The sequence below is a fragment of the Wyeomyia smithii genome, chromosome 2 (genome assembly GCF_029784165.1).
Source record: "Wyeomyia smithii strain HCP4-BCI-WySm-NY-G18 chromosome 2, ASM2978416v1, whole genome shotgun sequence".
In the NCBI taxonomy this organism is placed as follows: Eukaryota; Metazoa; Arthropoda; class Insecta; order Diptera; family Culicidae; genus Wyeomyia; species Wyeomyia smithii.
Window position 1 is genome coordinate 57,645,674 of NC_073695.1, and position 19,133 is coordinate 57,664,806.

Below are 19,133 nucleotides of genomic sequence, written 5' to 3' on the forward strand. Positions count from 1 at the left end.
TTTGATATGCACAATTTTGATTAACTTTGTATAACGAACTTGAAGTCCTCAAGTAGTACTACAACTTTGTCGATGAGAGTATTGCTCGTACTCAAACACCGGAGCCGTGAGAGCAGATTTAAGAAAATTATCGCGATAATTATCGCGATCGTGATCATTATCGCGATAATTTGCCAGAATGTCCTCTCACAGCTCTGGTGTTTAAGTACGAGCATTACTTTCTTCGACAATGTTGTAGTACTACTTGAGGACTTCAAATTCGTCATACAAAGTTGTTCAGAAATGTGTTCATTAAATTAGTTATCGGCTTGCGAAAAAAACGAACGCGAGTGATAATTTTCATCCTTGCTTATCACTTCAAGTAATGAAAGAATTAAGCATCGATCATCACTTCATGAGGCTAGTTCATTTGCCAGGTACTCCATAGTTAGCTAATTTTTCGTTGTAATGTAAAAAAGTTTCATTTTAAATTTGATTGTTTTCATCGTGTAAATAAATATTCCTAATATTTTTCATGCTGCTTTTTCTGACAATACAATAGATCATTCGAACATGAAGTTAAAACCAAATTTATAATTTTGTTTACTTGATCATTTTTATAAGAATTACAAAAAAAACTGAAACATTGATATGTTGCAACTTACATGAGCTAATCAGTGTAACACAAACGAACCATCGAATTTTGACTTTACGTGATAGATAATTTCAAATTTATACTTCACTCTATATATTTTTTTTATCGGTTAAAAATAAATAATAAAAATTTAATCCATTACTTTTCGATGCTCTGATTGTTTAGAGACCTATTATGATTTTATTAGTGTACCTAAATATTTTTGGATCTAGGCCATTTTGAAATTCAAGATGTCAAATGTTAGTTTTAAATAACACATTTTCATGTTTTCTTATTAGTTATACTATTCAATTATTGTTTCATGAAATAAAAGAAAAAATGAATTATATCTTTTTTGGTCATTCTTCTACCTTATCGAATTTGTATTTAAGTACTACTTAGTTAATACATGGAGAAAACAAAAAAGAAACAGGGGTGTTATTTTTAATGTGTAGATGCGCTGTTGTATCTGATGTTGAATATTATTATCTGATGTGTTTTATGCAGTTGTTGTTAATGTACCAGTATACTTATTCCTGCAAATGCAACTCCTCAGCTAACAAATGAACGATTTTCGTAAATTCTGTGCAAGTGAAAATTTCTTTGCAAAACTGTACAAAGAGAAATATATTAATGAATGTAAGTAAATATTGCTGTTTGTACGGAACTGGTGGAACTGAAAGAAGACCGGTAAATTTCCTAATCTTTCAATTGGTGTCCTAAACAACAGAGAAAACAAAAAAAAAAAGATTACAGAACGCCAAACGCAACAACCGAGGTTCTAAGGTGAAACTAGGGAACGAAAACGACAACTATCTGGAATCGGAAGTAACACAAACTTTCAATAGTCACTCGTTGGACTGAAACTAAACAAAACCAACGGAACAGAGTCGCTTGAACTAAGAGAAACAGTCTGGTGCGGTCAAAACGTGCAGTTTATTATTATAGAACAGGTCGAAAGCGACGAAATCTAGCTTGACCCAGTGCGAGTCCGAATTCTGAAAAACGACTTAATCGAAATCGACCTGAGTTCAATCTGTGCAAGTTATATCGGGTGGACATGGTAGACTAATTCAATTGATTTTTGGCAAGTGCATAATATTTTGGTCACTAGATAGAAAAGTGCTCAAAAAATATCAAAACAGAAGAACCTTCGACTCGTTTGATACTGACTAGTTAACGGATTGGCATTTTTTTGGTTATAAACATTTCTTTCAGGTGGAAAATTTTACTCACAGTAATAGTAGTCCTTTTCATGTATTCTGGTTGAAATGTTAGCTGCGGATTTGCAATTTTTTGTTTGATTCATATGTTTGGTTTGGCGCAGAGGTTTTGATCATTTGTCATTTGATGATTTGCGCGCATTAGATTGTCGGTTTGGGCGGAAGAAGCGCGAATAATTTCGACAACATGTGAGATTTCAGTTGGATGTTTATCAGACACATTGAAATTAATCGAAAAGAAGAAGAAAAAAGAAAACAGTTGGTTAATTAACAAAATCTACGCTTCAGATGATCTGCTGGCAATAGGTGTTGTTCTTGCTGAAGACATCGAGTGGTATCATGATTGTCCTAGAATAGATGATTATCGCAATCATAATGAGGAGCGATGAGAGTATGGTTTAGCTCGATGATGGTCTAACGCGAAACATGAAGAAAATGAACTCGAAATTACAGTTACTTAAAAAAAAAAGAGAAACGCGCTTAAGAAACCTAATTCGCACTGCCGAATTATACTGTTATTTTTCCGCATATTGTAACACTTAGACAAAGATAAAGACAGACATCGTGGTACAGTGGCAAAAACTTACAGAACATCGCATGCTCCGGGGGTGGCGGAGTGCGAAGGGCCGGCCATTTCCAACCGCCCTGTTTCATGCGCTCTAGGAAATGCTTGAGCTCCAGTTCCGGAGTGGCAAATGATTCGTTCGCGTGTTCGTTTAGATATTTGCAATAGACCCTGGAAATGGACAGGCGTTTAAGTGTTTTAATATAACAGTAGAATTTGATTAGCAAAAATATATTACAATCATGATGCTTGAATATCCTGAAATCCTCAAATCTCAAAACCCTGATAATCAAAGATAGGGTCTCGGCTCCATTTTTGTCAGGTTTGTTCTATTATCGACCTAACTAATCTTTTGCAGGAAGATGCTCTTTAATATCAAGAACCATCATGCAAGAAATGAACGCTTCAGGACATCATTTCCCCCTTGACGATAATAGGACACACTCGATGATAATAGAGCCAATACCCTATATAAAATGATTAACTTTTATATCCCAAAACCATAGGATTCTTGAAATTTAAAATAAAAAAGCAAATGAATTGAAAATGAAAAATCAAAACATTGAAGAATCATAAAATTCAGAATTCGTAAAATTCCCAAAAATACAAGTTGCTGATCACCCCGAAATCATAAAACCCTTATATTCACAGTTCCTATTAAATCTGGAATTCAATGAAATTCTGAAACTTTAACATTTTGAAACACCATTACCTTTAAATTCTATGAATGTTTTTATTAGATATAATTCTACAATCTTGAAATCAATGACTTCTGTAACTCTGAAACCACAAAAATCTAGAAATCCTTAATTTTAAGGTTGCAGAGCCCCTTTAGTTCTCTAAATGCCTAAATTCCTAAATATTTGAACCTTAAATCCTGGAATTCTAAATTTCCCAAATTCACAAATTGTAAAATCCTTTAATATTATCTCTCTCTGTTCTTCCCCTAAATTTTTAAATCCTAATATTTTCATATCATTGAATTTTCAAACCTTCAATTGCGTTTGTTCTTTAATTCTTCAATATGCTAATCTTATAATTTTTAAAATAGTCCTGAAAGCGTTAGCTCCTTAAATTCTTAAAATACTAAAATCCTTTAATTCACCTTTGAATCCATAAATCCTTAAATGCTCAAATCCTTAAACCATTTAATCCGAGGCTTTTTTTTTGTTTATTTTCTATCGGACTAGTCTCATTAGTGTTATGCCAATCACCGACACACGGGGAGGCAACTTTGCCCAGGACCTTAATTAACGACTCGTTGACAAACGAACCGTTTTTACTTCCTCATGTAATGGAAGGCGTAATCCCAGAGATTTTTCGCCTCTGAAAATCTATTAGAGTCTGGAAAAGGACAAAAAATGCGTTATTTTGCAAAGAAGTGTGAGGGTCCGGGGCCCTAGCCCTCCTGAAGCCCCCTAAATCCGGTTATGGGTAGAGATCACGCAATAGATGATTACTACTGCGGCCAATAAGATAGAAAATTCTTTTTCCCCTGGACCTGAAAGAATTCCAGCCGTTGTGTTCCGTCGATGTATTGCTGCATTAGTTTCCCCACTCTGCTTATTTTTAATAGTTTACTAGCTGACCCGGCAAACTTCGTCCCACCCATTTTTATCTTTATTTAAATAATTTTGAACATTCCCAATTGTTTGATTCCTTGCGATTTGTTTATACTCTGCAAAGGCATGACGAATCGGATATAGGATACGATCAAAGTTGTTTCTCATTTGAAATGGTTTGTTTTATCGGAATAACAACTTCGCCTTTTGGTTTCTGTACATCACCTCGATTGTGGAAATACCCATATTGGGTAGTATTCAGAGATTTTTGACTGTTTCACAGAAACCGAAAGTGGCCACCTTCGAACTGGTGTCCAGGGTCAATTCTTGGCTTCTGTGCATCATCACGATTACAGAAATATACATATTGAGTAGTATTCGGTTATTTTCCGTTGTTTCCCAAAAACCGGAATTCGTCTCCACATGCCAAATTTGGTTCCATTTACTTGATCTTGAGTTGTGAAGAAATTTGTGTTTCATTTGTATGGGAGTCCTCACTTCCAGAAAAGGGAGGGGTGTCAAACCACCATGAAAATTTTTCTTGCTCCCATTTATTTAATTATTTCTCGAGATATGCAGAAATTTGTGTATCATTTGTATGAATGACTCCTCCCTTACAGAATATAGAGAGGGGCGTCAAAACCCGTACCCCCAAAAACATTCACATGCCAAATTTGGTTGTATCTGCTTGTTTGATTCTCGAGTTGTACAAAATTTCTGTTTTATTTGTATTGGACAGCTCCCTTTTAGAAGAGGAAGGAGTGGTTTGACACACCATGAAAATATTGTTTGCCTTCAAAAACTTTTACATCCTAATTTTGGTTCAATTTACTTGATTAGTTCTCGAGATGTGCAGAAATTTGTGTTTCATTTGTATGGGATCCCTCTCTTACAGCATAGGGAGGGACCTCGAACTATCTCAGTCACCTTTTTACAAAATTTCAGTAGTTTTCAAGTATATATGGATCAGACAGACAGGCAGACAGAGCTGCATTTTTATGTGTTTAGATTCTAACAGCATAAATTCCCGAAAGTCTGAGAACAACCATTTCTGGTTCTGGTGTTTGAAATTGGAAATAAAAGTAATATCAGGAATCTCTCTGCATCGAAATTTATTATAAATCGAAGTCTTCTAGCTGGAACGAAGTGTATTATTTCTACAGACCAGCATGGTTTTATGCCTGGACGTTCGGTTACCACAAATTTGTTGGAATTTACGCATACCTACTTGTTTTACGCAACCTGTGTGACTGATAATTTCGTGTTAAATTGGGAGCGTGCATCAAAACTTCGTTCGTCAACTTAGATGGTGTACCTCAAGGTAGTAATTTAGGGCCGTTGCTTTTTACAATACAGTCATACCTCGATATCAGGCAACTTTATTTTTATTTTCGTTACGTTATATCGAAGCAAAAAATAATTTTTTATTTATGCAAGAATGTTATCAGTATTTTTAAACCTTTCTTATGCCCATTAAGAAATATTTTCAGAAGCAAAGAACAATATTTTTTTCAATTGTTACAAGAGGTCACTCAAAGATGCGTGAAAACCTATTTCCCATCACCTTTCAGTATTTTTAAACCATTCTTATGCCCATTTAGGACAATTTTCAACAAGCAAAAAATTTTTTTTTAATTGGTGCAGGACTCTTGGTGGTTACTCACAGTTGCGCGAAAACCTATTTCCCATCACCTATCAGTATTTTTAAACCTTCCTTATGCCCATTTAGAGAAAATTTTAACAACCAAAAAAAAATTTTTTTAATTGATGCAAGACTGTGAATTGCTTGAAAACCTATTTCTTATCACCTATTAGTATTTTTAAACTTTCCTTATGCCCATTTTGGACAATTTTTGCATTGGTTTCATTGGTTTCAAAACTTACTACAAACATTTTTGAAGCAATTTATAGCCCAAAAACAGTTGCTGTATCATTCATACGGCCAGAGATGCGTCAACTTTGCAGCTTCCCGAGGACTGGCAGTCCAAAGTACCTTCTTTCCCCGTAAGGACATCCACAAAACCACCTGGAGATCACCTGACCAACGTATAGCAAATCAAATTGACTATGTTCTCATCGACGGCCGGTTCTTCTCTGACATTACAAACGTACGTACCTATCGCGGTGCGGATATTGGCTCGGACCACTACCTACCCGATCAGAAGGGCATAACTAAAATGTTACAAAATTCTATCAACAGCAGATACAAGTAACATATTTTGATGCGATTTAGTATTTTCCCATATGCTTTTGGTAACAAAATTGAATCTGGATGAGTTATAATAACAAATCCTGAAACGAAGTTGTACTGAAGCAAGTTTAACAAATTTTTCGTCTTCATCAAAAGCTGTTATTTCTAACAACGGTTAATATTACCCGATCAGAAAGAAAAAACAAAAATGTAACAGAAGTTGTTATTTTGTAATGGGAAAAACCTTACAGGCTGTGTTTTCTATTTGGTCCCGTTAGGTGTTAAAATAACAGAAATTATAACAGAAATGATTCTACTAGTATCAAACATATATCAAAATTTGTTACTAATGTATCAGCTATCTAACAAAACAAGATAGTTTATAGAACAGTATAATATTAACCGTTGTTAGAAATAACAGCTTTTGATGAAGACGAAAAATTTGTTAAACTTGCTTCAGTACAACTTCGTTTCAGGATTTGTTATTATAACTCATCCAGATTCAATTTTGTTACCAAAAGCATATGGGAAAATACTAAATCGCATCAAAATATGTTACTTGTATCTGCTGTTGATAGAATTTTGTAACATTTTAGTTATGCCCTTCTGATCGGGTATACTGTTCTATAAACTATCTTGTTTTGTTAGATAGCTGATACATTAGTAACAAATTTTGATATATGTTTGATACTAGTAGAATCATTTCTGTTATAATTTCTGTTATTTTAATACCTAACGGGACCAAATAGAAAACACAGCCTGTAAGGTTTTTCCCATTACAAAATAACAACTTCTGTTACATTTTTGTTTTTTCTTTCTGATCGGGTAGTTGCGGTATCATTGCGCTCAAAACTGTCGACCGTATACCACATTAAGCAGCTCCGGAACTCCCAGGCTGCGGAGGAATACGCGCAACAGCTTGAAGCGGTGCTACCCACAGCGGAGGGGCTGGCCGCATTGCCTCTCGAAGACGGCTGGTGCAGCATTCGCACAGCTATCGTGAATACCGCAACGGCGACACTAGGAGTGGAAGCACCGAGTGGCAGAAACGACTGGTATGACGGGGAGTGCGAGGCAGCGGTGAATGAGAAGAACCGGACCTGGGCGATATACCTGGGCAGGTCAACGAGAGAGAACAAGGCCAATTACAAACGGGCACGGAACGACATGACCACGATTCTCAGACGAAAGAAGCGCCAGCAAGAGGATCGTGAGCATGAGGAGCTGGTCGATCGAGAACAGCTATGGCAGATCATGCACGACAACGGATTTCCGGATAAACTGAATCGATTGATCAGAGCCACTATGGCGCAAGTGATGTGCTACGTGCGTGTTTCTAGGATACTCTCGAGTCCCTTTGAATCGCGCAGAGGGTTGAGACAAGGTGATGGACTTTCCTGTTTGCTGTTTAACATCGCCCTTGAGGGTGTGATTCGGAGGGCGGGCATCGACACAAGGGGCACAATTTTCACAAGATCTGTTCAGCTTCTGGGCTTCGCGGATGACTTCGACATCATATCACGTAACTTTGCGACGGCGGAGGAAACTTACGCCCGACTGAAAGCCGAAGCTGGACGGATCGGACTGCGGATAAATACGTCGAAAACAAAATACATGCGGGCGAGAGGCTCCAAGGAGAACAACATCAGCCTCCCAACTCAAGTCTCTGTAGACGTTGATGAGCTTGAGGTGGTCGATGAGTTCGTGTATTTGGGGTCACTGGTGACCGCCGACAATAACACTAGCAAAGAGATCCAGAGACGCATCCAGGCAGGAAATCGTGCCTACTTTTCACTCCGGAAGACACTTCGATCGAATCGAGTGCGACGACGCACGAAGTTGACGCTGTGCAAAACCCTGATAATACGGGATCGAGACAACTACGCTTCTCGCAGAGGACCTTAACGCTCTTGGAGTTTTTGAACGGAAGGTGCTACGGACTATCTACGGTGGAGTACAGACGGACGACGGAGAATGGCGACGGCGCATGAACCACGAACTGCACGCGCTGCTTGGAGAGAATCCCATTGCACACCTGGTGAAAGTTAATAGGTTGCGGTGGGCCGGTCATGTCGTAAGGATGCCGGACGGCAACCCTGTGAAATCACTTCTATTCAGCAACCCTGCCGGCACCAGAAATAGAGGGACGCAGCGTGCACGATGGCTCGACCAGATCGAAGGAGACTTGCGGGTGATGAGACGCCTGGGGAACTGGCGAAACACAGCCCAAAACCGAGCAACATGGCGACAAATTCTTGATACAGCACGAGCCACCACGGCTCTCGTTTGATTGGTAAGGTAAGGTGGGCAACAATGGCGTCAATTTGAATTTTTGAGAAATCGGAAATTTTCGATGTTTTTTCGACGCCATTTTGTTTTGAGACCGTCGCACTCGGGTACTTTTCCAAAAGGGGTTAGATTGGGTGGTGTTTGATTCAAATAACAAATAAAATAATTACAAGTAATAGAATAAATAATTACAAGAAAATAAATAAATAAAAAAAACGAAATAAAAACCTGACCTTCCGCTCTCCTCGCTGACACGTAGAAATGGCGGGTCCTTGGCTTTCAGCTGAGGGGGTGAGCAGGGCTACTTTGGCGAAACCCCCTCAGCGACGGTGGTTAAATATCACCGGACAATCCTACTTCCCAGATGATGAAAAAAAACCTACTTCCCGTAGACTGTCCCGGTAGCCACCGCGATGGACTACCCAGGTGAATGTTCCGGGTAAATCGGCCCAGTGAAAGCTGGGTGATAAGCGAACATTTACAATGCTTAGAATTTTGATATTTGGTCTTAAAACAAAATGGCGTCGAAAAAACATCGAGAATTTCCGATTTCTCAAAAATTCAAAATGGCGCCATTGTTGCCCTTTAAGTTGAAATATGTTCAATCTCGGGGAAATGTAGTTTTGGATCAAAATACCCAAAAAAATATATATAGAAACCAAGGCAGAAAAAGGGGGAGCTGCGTAGCCGCAAGGTTACAGAGTCCGCTTTGTCAAGCGAATGCTCGTGGGTTCGAATCTTAGTAGAATCAGGCCATTCGATGTCAAAAAGGGACTTCAAGCATGGGTTTATTCTCAGGCTCCCCACCAGTTACCCTTCCTTTAATAGAAGTGCGGGATACAGCAGACACCCGGGCATATCTCACAATAGATCAACGATTCTGGTCGCAGTGAGGAAGTCCATACAGGAAAAAAAGGCAGAAAAAGAGTTATTTTTTGTTGCACTGTGTAATCTAATAATCTAATAAACCCCGAAATCCATAAATTCCAGAGTTGTTTAATCCTCAAGTCTCTGAATTCTTGAATTTCCACAAATCCTGTGAACCCCTAATCCTGATATCCTAAAGTCCCCCCAATATTTCCTTAATCCTCAAAGCTACAATTCTCAAAAACCTTGAATCCAAAAATTCTCACAACCCAAAACTCCAAAACTCTTGGGTTTTTATATCCAAAAATTTAAAAATCCTTTAATTCCGAAGTCCTAGAAGGGTGGAATTTTATTATCTGAAAATGCTAACCTTAAAATATCTAAAATCCTGAAACCCAAATATCTTAAGTTTATTAGGTAGGCGATGTATGTAATTTTACGAAAATGCGAAAAATGAACATGATTGTATCGTAAAATTCTAAAATGCCTTAATCCTAACTTCCCAAAATCTTGCCATTCATAAAATTTTGAAGTCTGTGAATGGAAAATTTCCGAATCAAATTAAGAATTTTCACATTAGAAAAACGAATGAACCGATTCCCTATTGTTACCTTTGATATAAGTAAGTAAATAAAAAGTTAAGCTGTCGCTTACAAACATGTCCTCTTAACACTTACCAATCCGGATGAATCTTCCAGTTGATGCCACCGAAGAAATTGACGACATTATTGCCTTTTGCATGAATACGGTGGATTTCGTCCTCCGTTCGTATTTGGAGACGATTGACTCCGTGTGTTTCCGGATAGGTCACCACCAGCGTAAATGGTGTATTTTTAATAGGCGTCCAGTAGTACTGGCGCCGTGTGCGTGAAACGCGTTTCTACAACAAAAGCAAAATGTTTATCGAGAAGAATACTTGTACTGAGATCGGTTGAACTCACCATTTCATCGAAATGATACTTCACGTGGACCCATTTAGCTCCGGTAGACTGATTTATTATAGATTCACGTATCTGTGAGAATAATTTAGTGGTAAGATCATTTGTATGATTTTTATTACGACGGGCTACTCACATGCAATAAGGCAGGATTAAAGTCTCGTGGTCCACGGTCGTCATCGGTCAACTCTACCTCTATCATATCGACCGTATTGTAGGCTGGTTTCAAAATATCTTGGAACTACGATTTCAAGTAAAAGTTTTCAAAACCTCAACTTTAATTCAGCAAACTAATTATACTCACAACTGGACGGAAATCGGGATGCGTTAGAATAAAGCCGTTATTCGTAACGATAAAGGCGTATCCGTTGACTCCGAGCTGTTCGAGGGAAGGAAGTCAGGGCTAAGCGAGAGGTTACAAAAATTGCTCTTACACTTACCAAATGAGGCTTGAGATACTTTTTGATCTCCGCAATAGGTACATCGGCTCCCGCCACTCCGAGAAGGTTTGCCACTTTGGTCTGCATGGAAAAGTTTAGTTAGACTTATAAGTTTTGGAAACGAATATTTATGTGGCGTTGAACTTTACTTGCTACCGTCTACGAGAAAGATGGTTCAATAACTTTTATGACAAAATAGAGTGGAGTAAAATATTTGATCTAGCATCTAATTTTGCTATGCATATAAAACATGATAAGGGGAAGAACTTTCAAAATGGAATAGCAGGCAAACTAATGAAAAGTAATCAGGTAAAACTCTGCCCTGTTTGATATCAGGGATGGGAACAAGAGGTGCGTATATATTTCAGAAGTCACATCATAACAACAACGTATAGCCGATTCAGACATTTTATAATGTCAAATTTGAATAAAAAGATGAGTAACTACCACTACTCTAAATTTTATGTATGTATCAACGAGAAAAATCATGTAATTTACTGTCTATACACCTATGGATCCTAGTCAAAAACCGATACACACTTTTTTGGGGTTTAATCAGTACCTACAGTTGAATACCACTATTGAAACCGATGAATGTTGGAAGTTAATAGTCTACTAGAGCACTATTCGATTAAAGATATGATAAAGAACACACTCTTTAGCAGTAACCAGCTAGCTAGCCAAACTTTGGCACACTCTTCCTAAGACAAGTATACGTAAATTCAATTCCTTGTAACAGTAACGCACACACGCATAAAATAACCAACACTAAGGTATCGATTCACTATGTTCTCGTTAGTTAACTGGAAAGCACCTTTCCGGTATTTATACTATCTGCAAAAAATCGATTTATCTGTATGGAGTTACGCTAAATACAACTTCGCTAGGTGGTTAAATATTGGTTTCCTATCAAACAGAACAAACTGGCGCCCTAGTCACTGGCTCAAATCGTACTGTATACTGAACTAGTAGCTACGAATCCTCCAAATTGAAGTACCTCACGTGTAATCGTAACCCAGTACGCCTCATTGACAAGGATGTCTTCGGTGATGTTCTTTATTTATTGGGGTTATTTGCGTACACGCGCGCATAGTATTTGTAGAAGTAACAGTAGTTGTAGTAGAACGGGTGGTATGCGATTCAAGTTGATGAAGGTAAAGTTTACAGGTGTTGTTGGAAATATTTTTTTGTGCAAACATAAGTGTCGAAAAAAAGAGAAACAAGCATGAAATCATAGTTTGATGAGCACACAGCTTTGCTGTGTGGAAAGGTGATGATTATCGCCCTGCTCAGATGAGTAAAAGTCAGCAGATATGGAAGTATAGTATGGATTCACATTTACCTGATTGTTTGAACATACCTACAGAATATAGACTGTTTTTGGCTGGTTTTTGGATACTTACAGCGTTTTCTCGACGGTCGAAAACAGGCATCGAAACTGTCGTCATAAAGTTGTATTTTTGGTTGTTAGAATATGGATCTTGATTCTGAAATAAAAGAAATAATCTTCAACGAATCCTTTCTGATCCTATCTAATGTGTAGTCAGTACCATTCGCTGCTTCATTATCATTCGTCGATGCTGTTCTTCCGGGGAGAAGAATATTACACGATTTTTCCGATAATCTATGAATCGCTCTTTCTGCTCGGCTCGCTCCTTGATTTCCCACAGCCAATCCGTCATTTTTGGATCCTGTAAACAAAACTCATTAGTTTGATAGAATTAGCTATACATCATGCACTATAGATTACCTCTACATCAGCGTACACTTCCGACCACACCACTGGGTGCTCGCGTTTATTCAGCACCAATGGCCTCGCTATTACCGGTATGTAGTTTAGAACTTCTTCCCGTACCTCGGCTAGTGTACTGAGATGTACGTAATAGCCCTGGTTTTTGCACGCCATCTCTTTGATCTCTTTGACGTCGGCCACCTCACGACCGATCAGATAGGTGAATATTCGTACCGGAATGAACGGAAGCTCTTTCCAGTTGAATTGTTCAAAAATTTCGTCAAAGCTGTATGGCACACCGTCTGACACCAGCATGATGGCCTGGTTGCAGCGAGCCCCATTACGACTCTCCCGGAACGTTTCCAGCAGCTCGAAAGCCCTGGTTAACGCAGCCGACACGTTTGCGATCTCAGTCGTCTCGATGTTATCCATTCCTAGCTTCAGCTCTCGGATATTACCCATGTTTGCTTGGACCAGGGTTTCGCGGAAGCATCCAACAACTTCGGTCACTTCTTCGGAGAACGTGAAAATGTTCACGTAATCGTTCGGGCCCAAAGTGTCCAAGATGTTGGACACCACATGTTTAGCGATATCTTTCCTCTGGCCGGTCATGGAACCGGAGCTGTCTACTAGGATAATGACATCTTTCGGACTGTTGGCCGCCTCTATATACCACGAACGCAGCCGACAGTCGTACAGATCGACTGGATCTTCCTCCCACTTTGTCGCCGGAAATTGCCGCAGAAAGCCCTCTGAGCTGCAGAAGTATTGCCACGTGAGGGTTGGATCTCCAATGTAGTTGTTGTAGAAGATCGAGTCCAACGCTTCGGACCACTTGATCGCTTTGATTACCTCATCGGCTGTAAGAGGTAATCGAAAATAATGTTTGTTCAACAAATGATGGCTTCAGGCACTTGGAATCGACTTACCTCTGTCGTACACATTGGTGGGCACGTGCACGGAGCTGACTGAAGTATTGACCGCTTCGTTGAAGAAATGTTTCTTCTTGGTCAGTACGATCTCCTTCGGTGGAATGGGAGTGGTGATGTCGGCTGGATCTTCATCTATCATAGGGATCGGTGTGGTGATAATTTCACCCGGTTCTATCATCTCCTTTGCATTGTAGTACTGAAAACTCTGATTCACCTTGTCCTCACCGAAGGAGATGGCCGTGTTTTCAGCGGTGTCCATGATGCGCTGTAAAATAGATTGAAAAATAGATTTGTGTTTCGAGATATAATGCAAAACAAATACTATCGAATAATAGACAACCAAAGTAGTACCAGGAGCGTAGCACTTGTGAAAAACAGACCATTGTCAAATAATATCGAATATGGGTCTTTTCGAGACCGAGATTATACTCATAGGCTGGGAAATTCAAGAATACAACTTAAAGCGTCAAAATCTCATTCCTTTTTTTTGCACAGGTAAAATCTGCTATCGAAAACACTCCGGGTGATTTTATTCAGTACAATATCTTTCATGTGACATCATCTCGTTGAAAAAGCAATCGAGAAATTGAAATATACGTCTTCTGCCTGACGGGATTCGCTCTTGCATTCTCAAAAAATTCATGGCTGCGCTTATTCGATTATATTGGAATTTCCCCTTCAGCAGAAAGTTTTTCCAAAGATGTGGAGGAAATCGGTAATGTTTCCAGTACATATAAAAGGAGGCAAACGAAACATTGAAAACTATCGCGAAATCACGTCACTTTGTGCTTGTTCGAAGGTGTTCGAAACCATCGTTAATGAAGCGTTGTTTGTCTGTAGTTCTCAATACATTTTCATGGATTAGCATGGCTTCTTTCCCAAAAGAAGAAGAAGCAACGAATTTGACTCAATTCTTCTCATTGATTTTGCTTGAACCGTCTGGGAGACGGGAAACAAGCAAACATTGTTTACACAGACCTGAATGCTGCTTTCGATCGAGTCGATCACGGAATACTGCTGACTAGGGCCGAGAAACTCGGGATTTCTGGTGATCTCATAAAATGTATGACGTACCGAGATCTTTGCGTGAAATTTGGCTAGGAAGAGTCGGAATATTTTACCGAGCTCTCCGGCGTTCCACAAGGCAACAATTTCGGTCCCCTTCTATTCACGCTTTTCGTCAACAAACTCTCGAATTTACTGCCACCTGGGTGTCGCTTACTTTACGCAGATGATGTGAAAATATTTGCGATAATCATAGCTTTATTCGACTGTCTGAAACTACAACATTTGATCATGGAGCACGAGGAATCTTTTGACATTAATTTAGATTACACAGTACACAATCACAGAGCTGGTAGCGACTGAGTGACTCAAAAATAGGAACTTTAGAGACCAAATGACTGAAAAAAGAGACCAAAAAGAACCCGAAAAGAGACCAAAAAGTGACCATAAAGAAAATTTATAAAGAGGAAATTCGAACTTGGAAGCAAAAAAAAATCTATTGACTTATGAAAAAGTATTGTAAATTTTAGGATGTGAAATGATTGTATTAAAAAGGCAATACAAACGTATAACAGGGTGACCACTCAAAATCAATTTTTGATTTCTCGCTTTTTCCTGGTTTTCTCATCAATATCTCTTGAATTTTCCCGTTGTTTAATTTTTGAAAATAAGGAAGAAACAGTGTTAGAAAACTATATTCAGACAAATTTCTACATAGAGTCCTGCACAATTTTCACTCTTTTTATCTCCAAATCGTTCGCAATCCTCGCCTTATGGCGCTTTCCTGTTTCTTACACTTTTTTTGTTGTTATTAACTTGCCGTTGAGCTTCCAATGCTTCTGTTATGGAAAAATTCTGACCCTCGACTTTCAAGTTATAAAGTAGGTAATGTATATGATTTTTTCGATTCAATTAAGTGCAAGCAGTTTCACAAGAAGATTGAATTGGTTGGAGAAAGTTTTGTTTCATATATTTTTATCGCAAAACTGGTTATAAATCGAATATTTTGTGTAATAATTTAAAAAAAGACACAGTAAGTCTCTATTTCGGCAAGAATTTATATCATATTAGCTTGTCTCTTACATTTTCGCCCCTGGGGTAACTTAAAACGAGGATTTGAATCCAATATTTCTACATCAGAATTGGTTATTGTCATATAGAATTCATCATGGTCTGAATTTATGTTAGAACGATTCCTACACGTTCAATAGAAGCAGGAGGCAATAAATACCCGTACACCCACCGAGATTATTGTGGCACTATGTAAAATAGACTCTCACTTGTGTCGTTCTGCAAGAGCAGGGCCTCCTCGATATAAATTTTTTGCCTCAGTTTTGGCACAGACAAACAGACGAGTCACTCGATGACGATTTCTTTGTCCTGAAAAATAACGATTGCTTTGAAGTTTTGTTTATTAGGCAGTAAAAAACAAAAGCTGTTTTTACGAAAATTTGTTGCACGGCTGTTTGTCTGTGCCTTTAGTATATGCTGCACAATTGGGTAAGCCAACTCAACCCAATCGAAAGTTTGAAGTAACAGAGGCATGAACGAATATTTAACACTTCAAAATTTAGTGCTTGAACCTGCTTCACCTTAAAAGGCAAGTTAAAATGAGTCGTAGGTAAACAAATGAAAATTATTGACGAGTTTCAAAACTGCAAGGTAAACCTTTTTTCTATAACCAAAAAGCTCAGTTAAAGTTTAGACAAATATTTTTAAAAGTGCTTAGTTCCCCTAATCCCTGCCGATGCTTACAGCTGTTAAGAAACAGCAAAATATGCTTATCCGGCTAATTAAGTTAGATTTCGCAGGTCTAGCTACTAAGCAGCTGTCTATTTTGGTTGAAACCAACAACCAGGTTTTTCATAACAGAGAGGATCAATTGGCTCACAGATTTTCAAGTTGATGTTTTTTCAGAAATGGTTCAACAAATGAAGCTAGAGAGAGTGGCCACCCTGTAAATTATTACTTTGGTCGCAAGATTACTACTGCATTTCCAAATTGTTTGAATGTTTAGTTTCCGGATTTGCATCACAAAAGGCACCCAGCTGGTCTCGAGGTACGTTGCTGGTCTAAAAGCCAATCGTCGTAGGTTCGAATCCAGTTCGGAAGAGAAACATTTAGTGTCGTATTGCTAACCCCGCAATTGTCCTGTACAATATAACGGTGGGCTGTGAAATCTGTGTCAAATAAAAACGCAAGGTCAAATTCCAAAACGGAATGTACCTAGGATTTGCTTCTGCATCACATGAAAGCAACGTACTTCTAGCACACTGGCGACTACTTTTTCGGTAACTTCGAAAAAAGAGCTTGGGATAAAAGAATTTATCTTTTTCTGGATATTTTCTTGAATTGTGTCGGGTGTCCTTATTTGTGAAATCATTTCCTGTAGCATAACAGATACTCCTTCCAACATCGTCTGATAATTTGAACGAGAAATCAAAAAAGAGACTTTTAGGTGAAAAAGAGACCATTTTAGAAGATAAAAGAGACTTTAGAGACCTTTCGTTGAAAAAAGAGACTTTTTAGAGACTAGCTTTAAAATAGAGACCAAGTCTCTAAAAAGAGGCCTGCTACCAGCTCTGCATCATACATTCTAACGAGTAGCTCACATCCGCGATCTTGGTGTTAACCTTCATTACGCGCTCACATTTCGTTCACACTTTAATCACACACGTTCACACTGAAATGATCTCGAAGGCTAACCATTCGTTGCTGGGATTTATTTTTAAGATAACTACTGAGTTCCTAGATCCTTACTGTCGTCGATCGCTCTACTGTATCCTCGAGTCTTGTTCGGTAGTCTGGTGCCCGTCTCAAGTAAACTGGATCGCTAGAATCGAATCTGTCCAGGACAAATTTCTCCGCATGCTTCTCTGGAATAACCTCACTTGTCCTCATATGAAGCTCAATGTTGGCTACTGGGACTTGAAATGCTTGAGCAGCGACGAACTACAGCTAAACTCTTATCCGTACAATTAATTGTCATGCAATACTACAGCAGGGCTTCAAAAGGTGAGTTGACTACCCGGAAGGAGCGTCAAACCCAGCTCCAGCCCTCACCAGTTCCTATCTCACACCTCCACGAGTCATATGATTACATTGGACTGCCAGTCGAAACATGGACACAACCGGTTGGTGTTGCCTGGCCAATGTTGTCATCCGATAATATCTAGGTGAAAAGATGCAACGCGATCATTTTCGCGTGAACCATATTTCAGCCGCAGAGGAAATGCTTCGTCAACCCGAGCGCACGTTCTCCAAGATGGTACGGCTCAAAACATTTTCGCGTAAACCATACTTCGGCGGCAGAGGAAATGCTTCGTCAACCCAAGTGCACGTTCACCAAGATGGTGCGGCTCAAAACAGCGTCTGATCTCCATATCAGGAGCGGCTGATCAACGCCCTGGTGTCTGCGTGGGACTCTAAACAGAGCTGACACGATGGTCCCTCGGCGAGACATAGGGTTATGGAAGGCCCAGATCTACGATAGATGCCCGCGACGGGACATTGAAGTCGTCATTGGTGACATGAACGCTAAGGTAGGGCAGGAGGCAATGTACAGACCGGTAATCGGGCCAGATAGCCTGCACACCGAATCTAATGATAACGGCCAACGGTGCATAAACTTTGCAGCCTCCCGTGGTATGGTAGTCCGAAGTACCTTCTTACCCCGCAAAGATATCTATACAAATCCACCACGAGATCACCCGACCAATAGACAGAGAATCAAATCGACCGCGACCTAATCGACGGCATAATTCGACATCACTCACGTTCGCACCTACCGTAGTGCGAATCTAGATTCGAATCACTACCGAGTAGCTGTGTGTATGCGCTCAAAACATTCGACGATGTATAACATCTGCTGGAATCAAGCACCGCGACCATCGTGCAACTCCTTACAAACGAGTGTGAGATGATCGAAAGATGGAAGCAGCACTTCGATGAGCATCTGAACGGCGATGCAGTAGAGCGCGAGGCCGATATGACGACTGAACTTGGTTCACGAGAAGAACGCAACAGGATTCTAGCCCCCAATCTCCAGGAGGTAGAGGAGAAGATTGGCAGGCTAAAAAAACAATGAAGCTGCTGGAGTAGATCAACTTTCGTTGTTGAAAAACAGTGGAGAAACATTGGCTAGAGCCGTGCACTGAGACATTGTAAAGATTTGGGAGGAAGAACGAGTTCCGGAGGAGTGGATAGAAGGTATTGTGTGTCTCATCTACAAAAAAAAACGATAAGCTGGAGTGCTGCAATTACCGGGCAGTCACTCTGCTGAACGCCGCCTACTAGTTTCTCTTCCAAATTCTCTGCCGTCGACTATCACCATTTGCGAAGCAGTTCATGAGGCACTACCGGGATTCATGAGTGCCCGTGTCATTATGGACCAGATATTTGCAGTTCGGCAGGTTATGCAGAAATGCTGCGGACACAACGTACCCACACATCATCTATTCATCGATTTCAAATCGGACTACAACACAATCGATCGCGACCAGCTATGGTAAATTTTGCACGACTTGAGTATCGGGAGCACTCTCGAGCCCCTTGGAAAATCGAAGAAGTTTAAGGCAAGGTGATGTTCTCTTGTACCTATTGTTTGATTGCCCTGGAAGGTGTTAAAAAACGGGGTTTAACACGAGTGACACGGCATTCCAAAAGTTGGTTCAACTGGTTTGCTTCGCCGACGATATCAGCATTGTGGGTCGGACCTTTGTGAAGATGGCGGATACGTACATCGGACTAGAGGCCGAAGCCCTACGGATTGGACTG

The 19,133-nt window shown here is 39.6% G+C and overlaps 1 protein-coding gene across 6 annotated transcripts in view; it reads right to left on the reverse strand.

The window, feature by feature from the left end:
- The window catches only part of LOC129723184 (voltage-dependent calcium channel subunit alpha-2/delta-3), a 32,928-nt gene that overhangs the window by 10,499 nt on the left and 3,296 nt on the right, over nt 1-19,133 (reverse strand). For 2 of the 6 annotated variants that reach the window (XM_055677224.1, XM_055677223.1), the window contains exons 4-15: nt 13,350-13,617; nt 12,439-13,280; nt 12,239-12,379; nt 12,092-12,175; nt 11,686-11,742; nt 10,689-10,769; nt 10,553-10,627; nt 10,385-10,489; nt 10,252-10,323; nt 9,988-10,190; nt 2,424-2,572; nt 1,850-1,891 (exon numbers count right to left, since the gene is read on the reverse strand). In XM_055677224.1, the coding sequence (XP_055533199.1) occupies nt 1,850-1,891; nt 2,424-2,572; nt 9,988-10,190; nt 10,252-10,323; nt 10,385-10,489; nt 10,553-10,627; nt 10,689-10,769; nt 11,686-11,742; nt 12,092-12,175; nt 12,239-12,379; nt 12,439-13,280; nt 13,350-13,617 (2,119 nt within the window). The remainder of the gene's footprint in view (nt 1-1,849; nt 1,892-2,423; nt 2,573-9,987; nt 10,191-10,251; nt 10,324-10,384; nt 10,490-10,552; nt 10,628-10,688; nt 10,770-11,685; nt 11,743-12,091; nt 12,176-12,238; nt 12,380-12,438; nt 13,281-13,349; nt 13,618-19,133) is intronic. The other 4 variants (XM_055677227.1, XM_055677225.1, XM_055677226.1 and 1 more) reach the window with 3 other exon arrangements.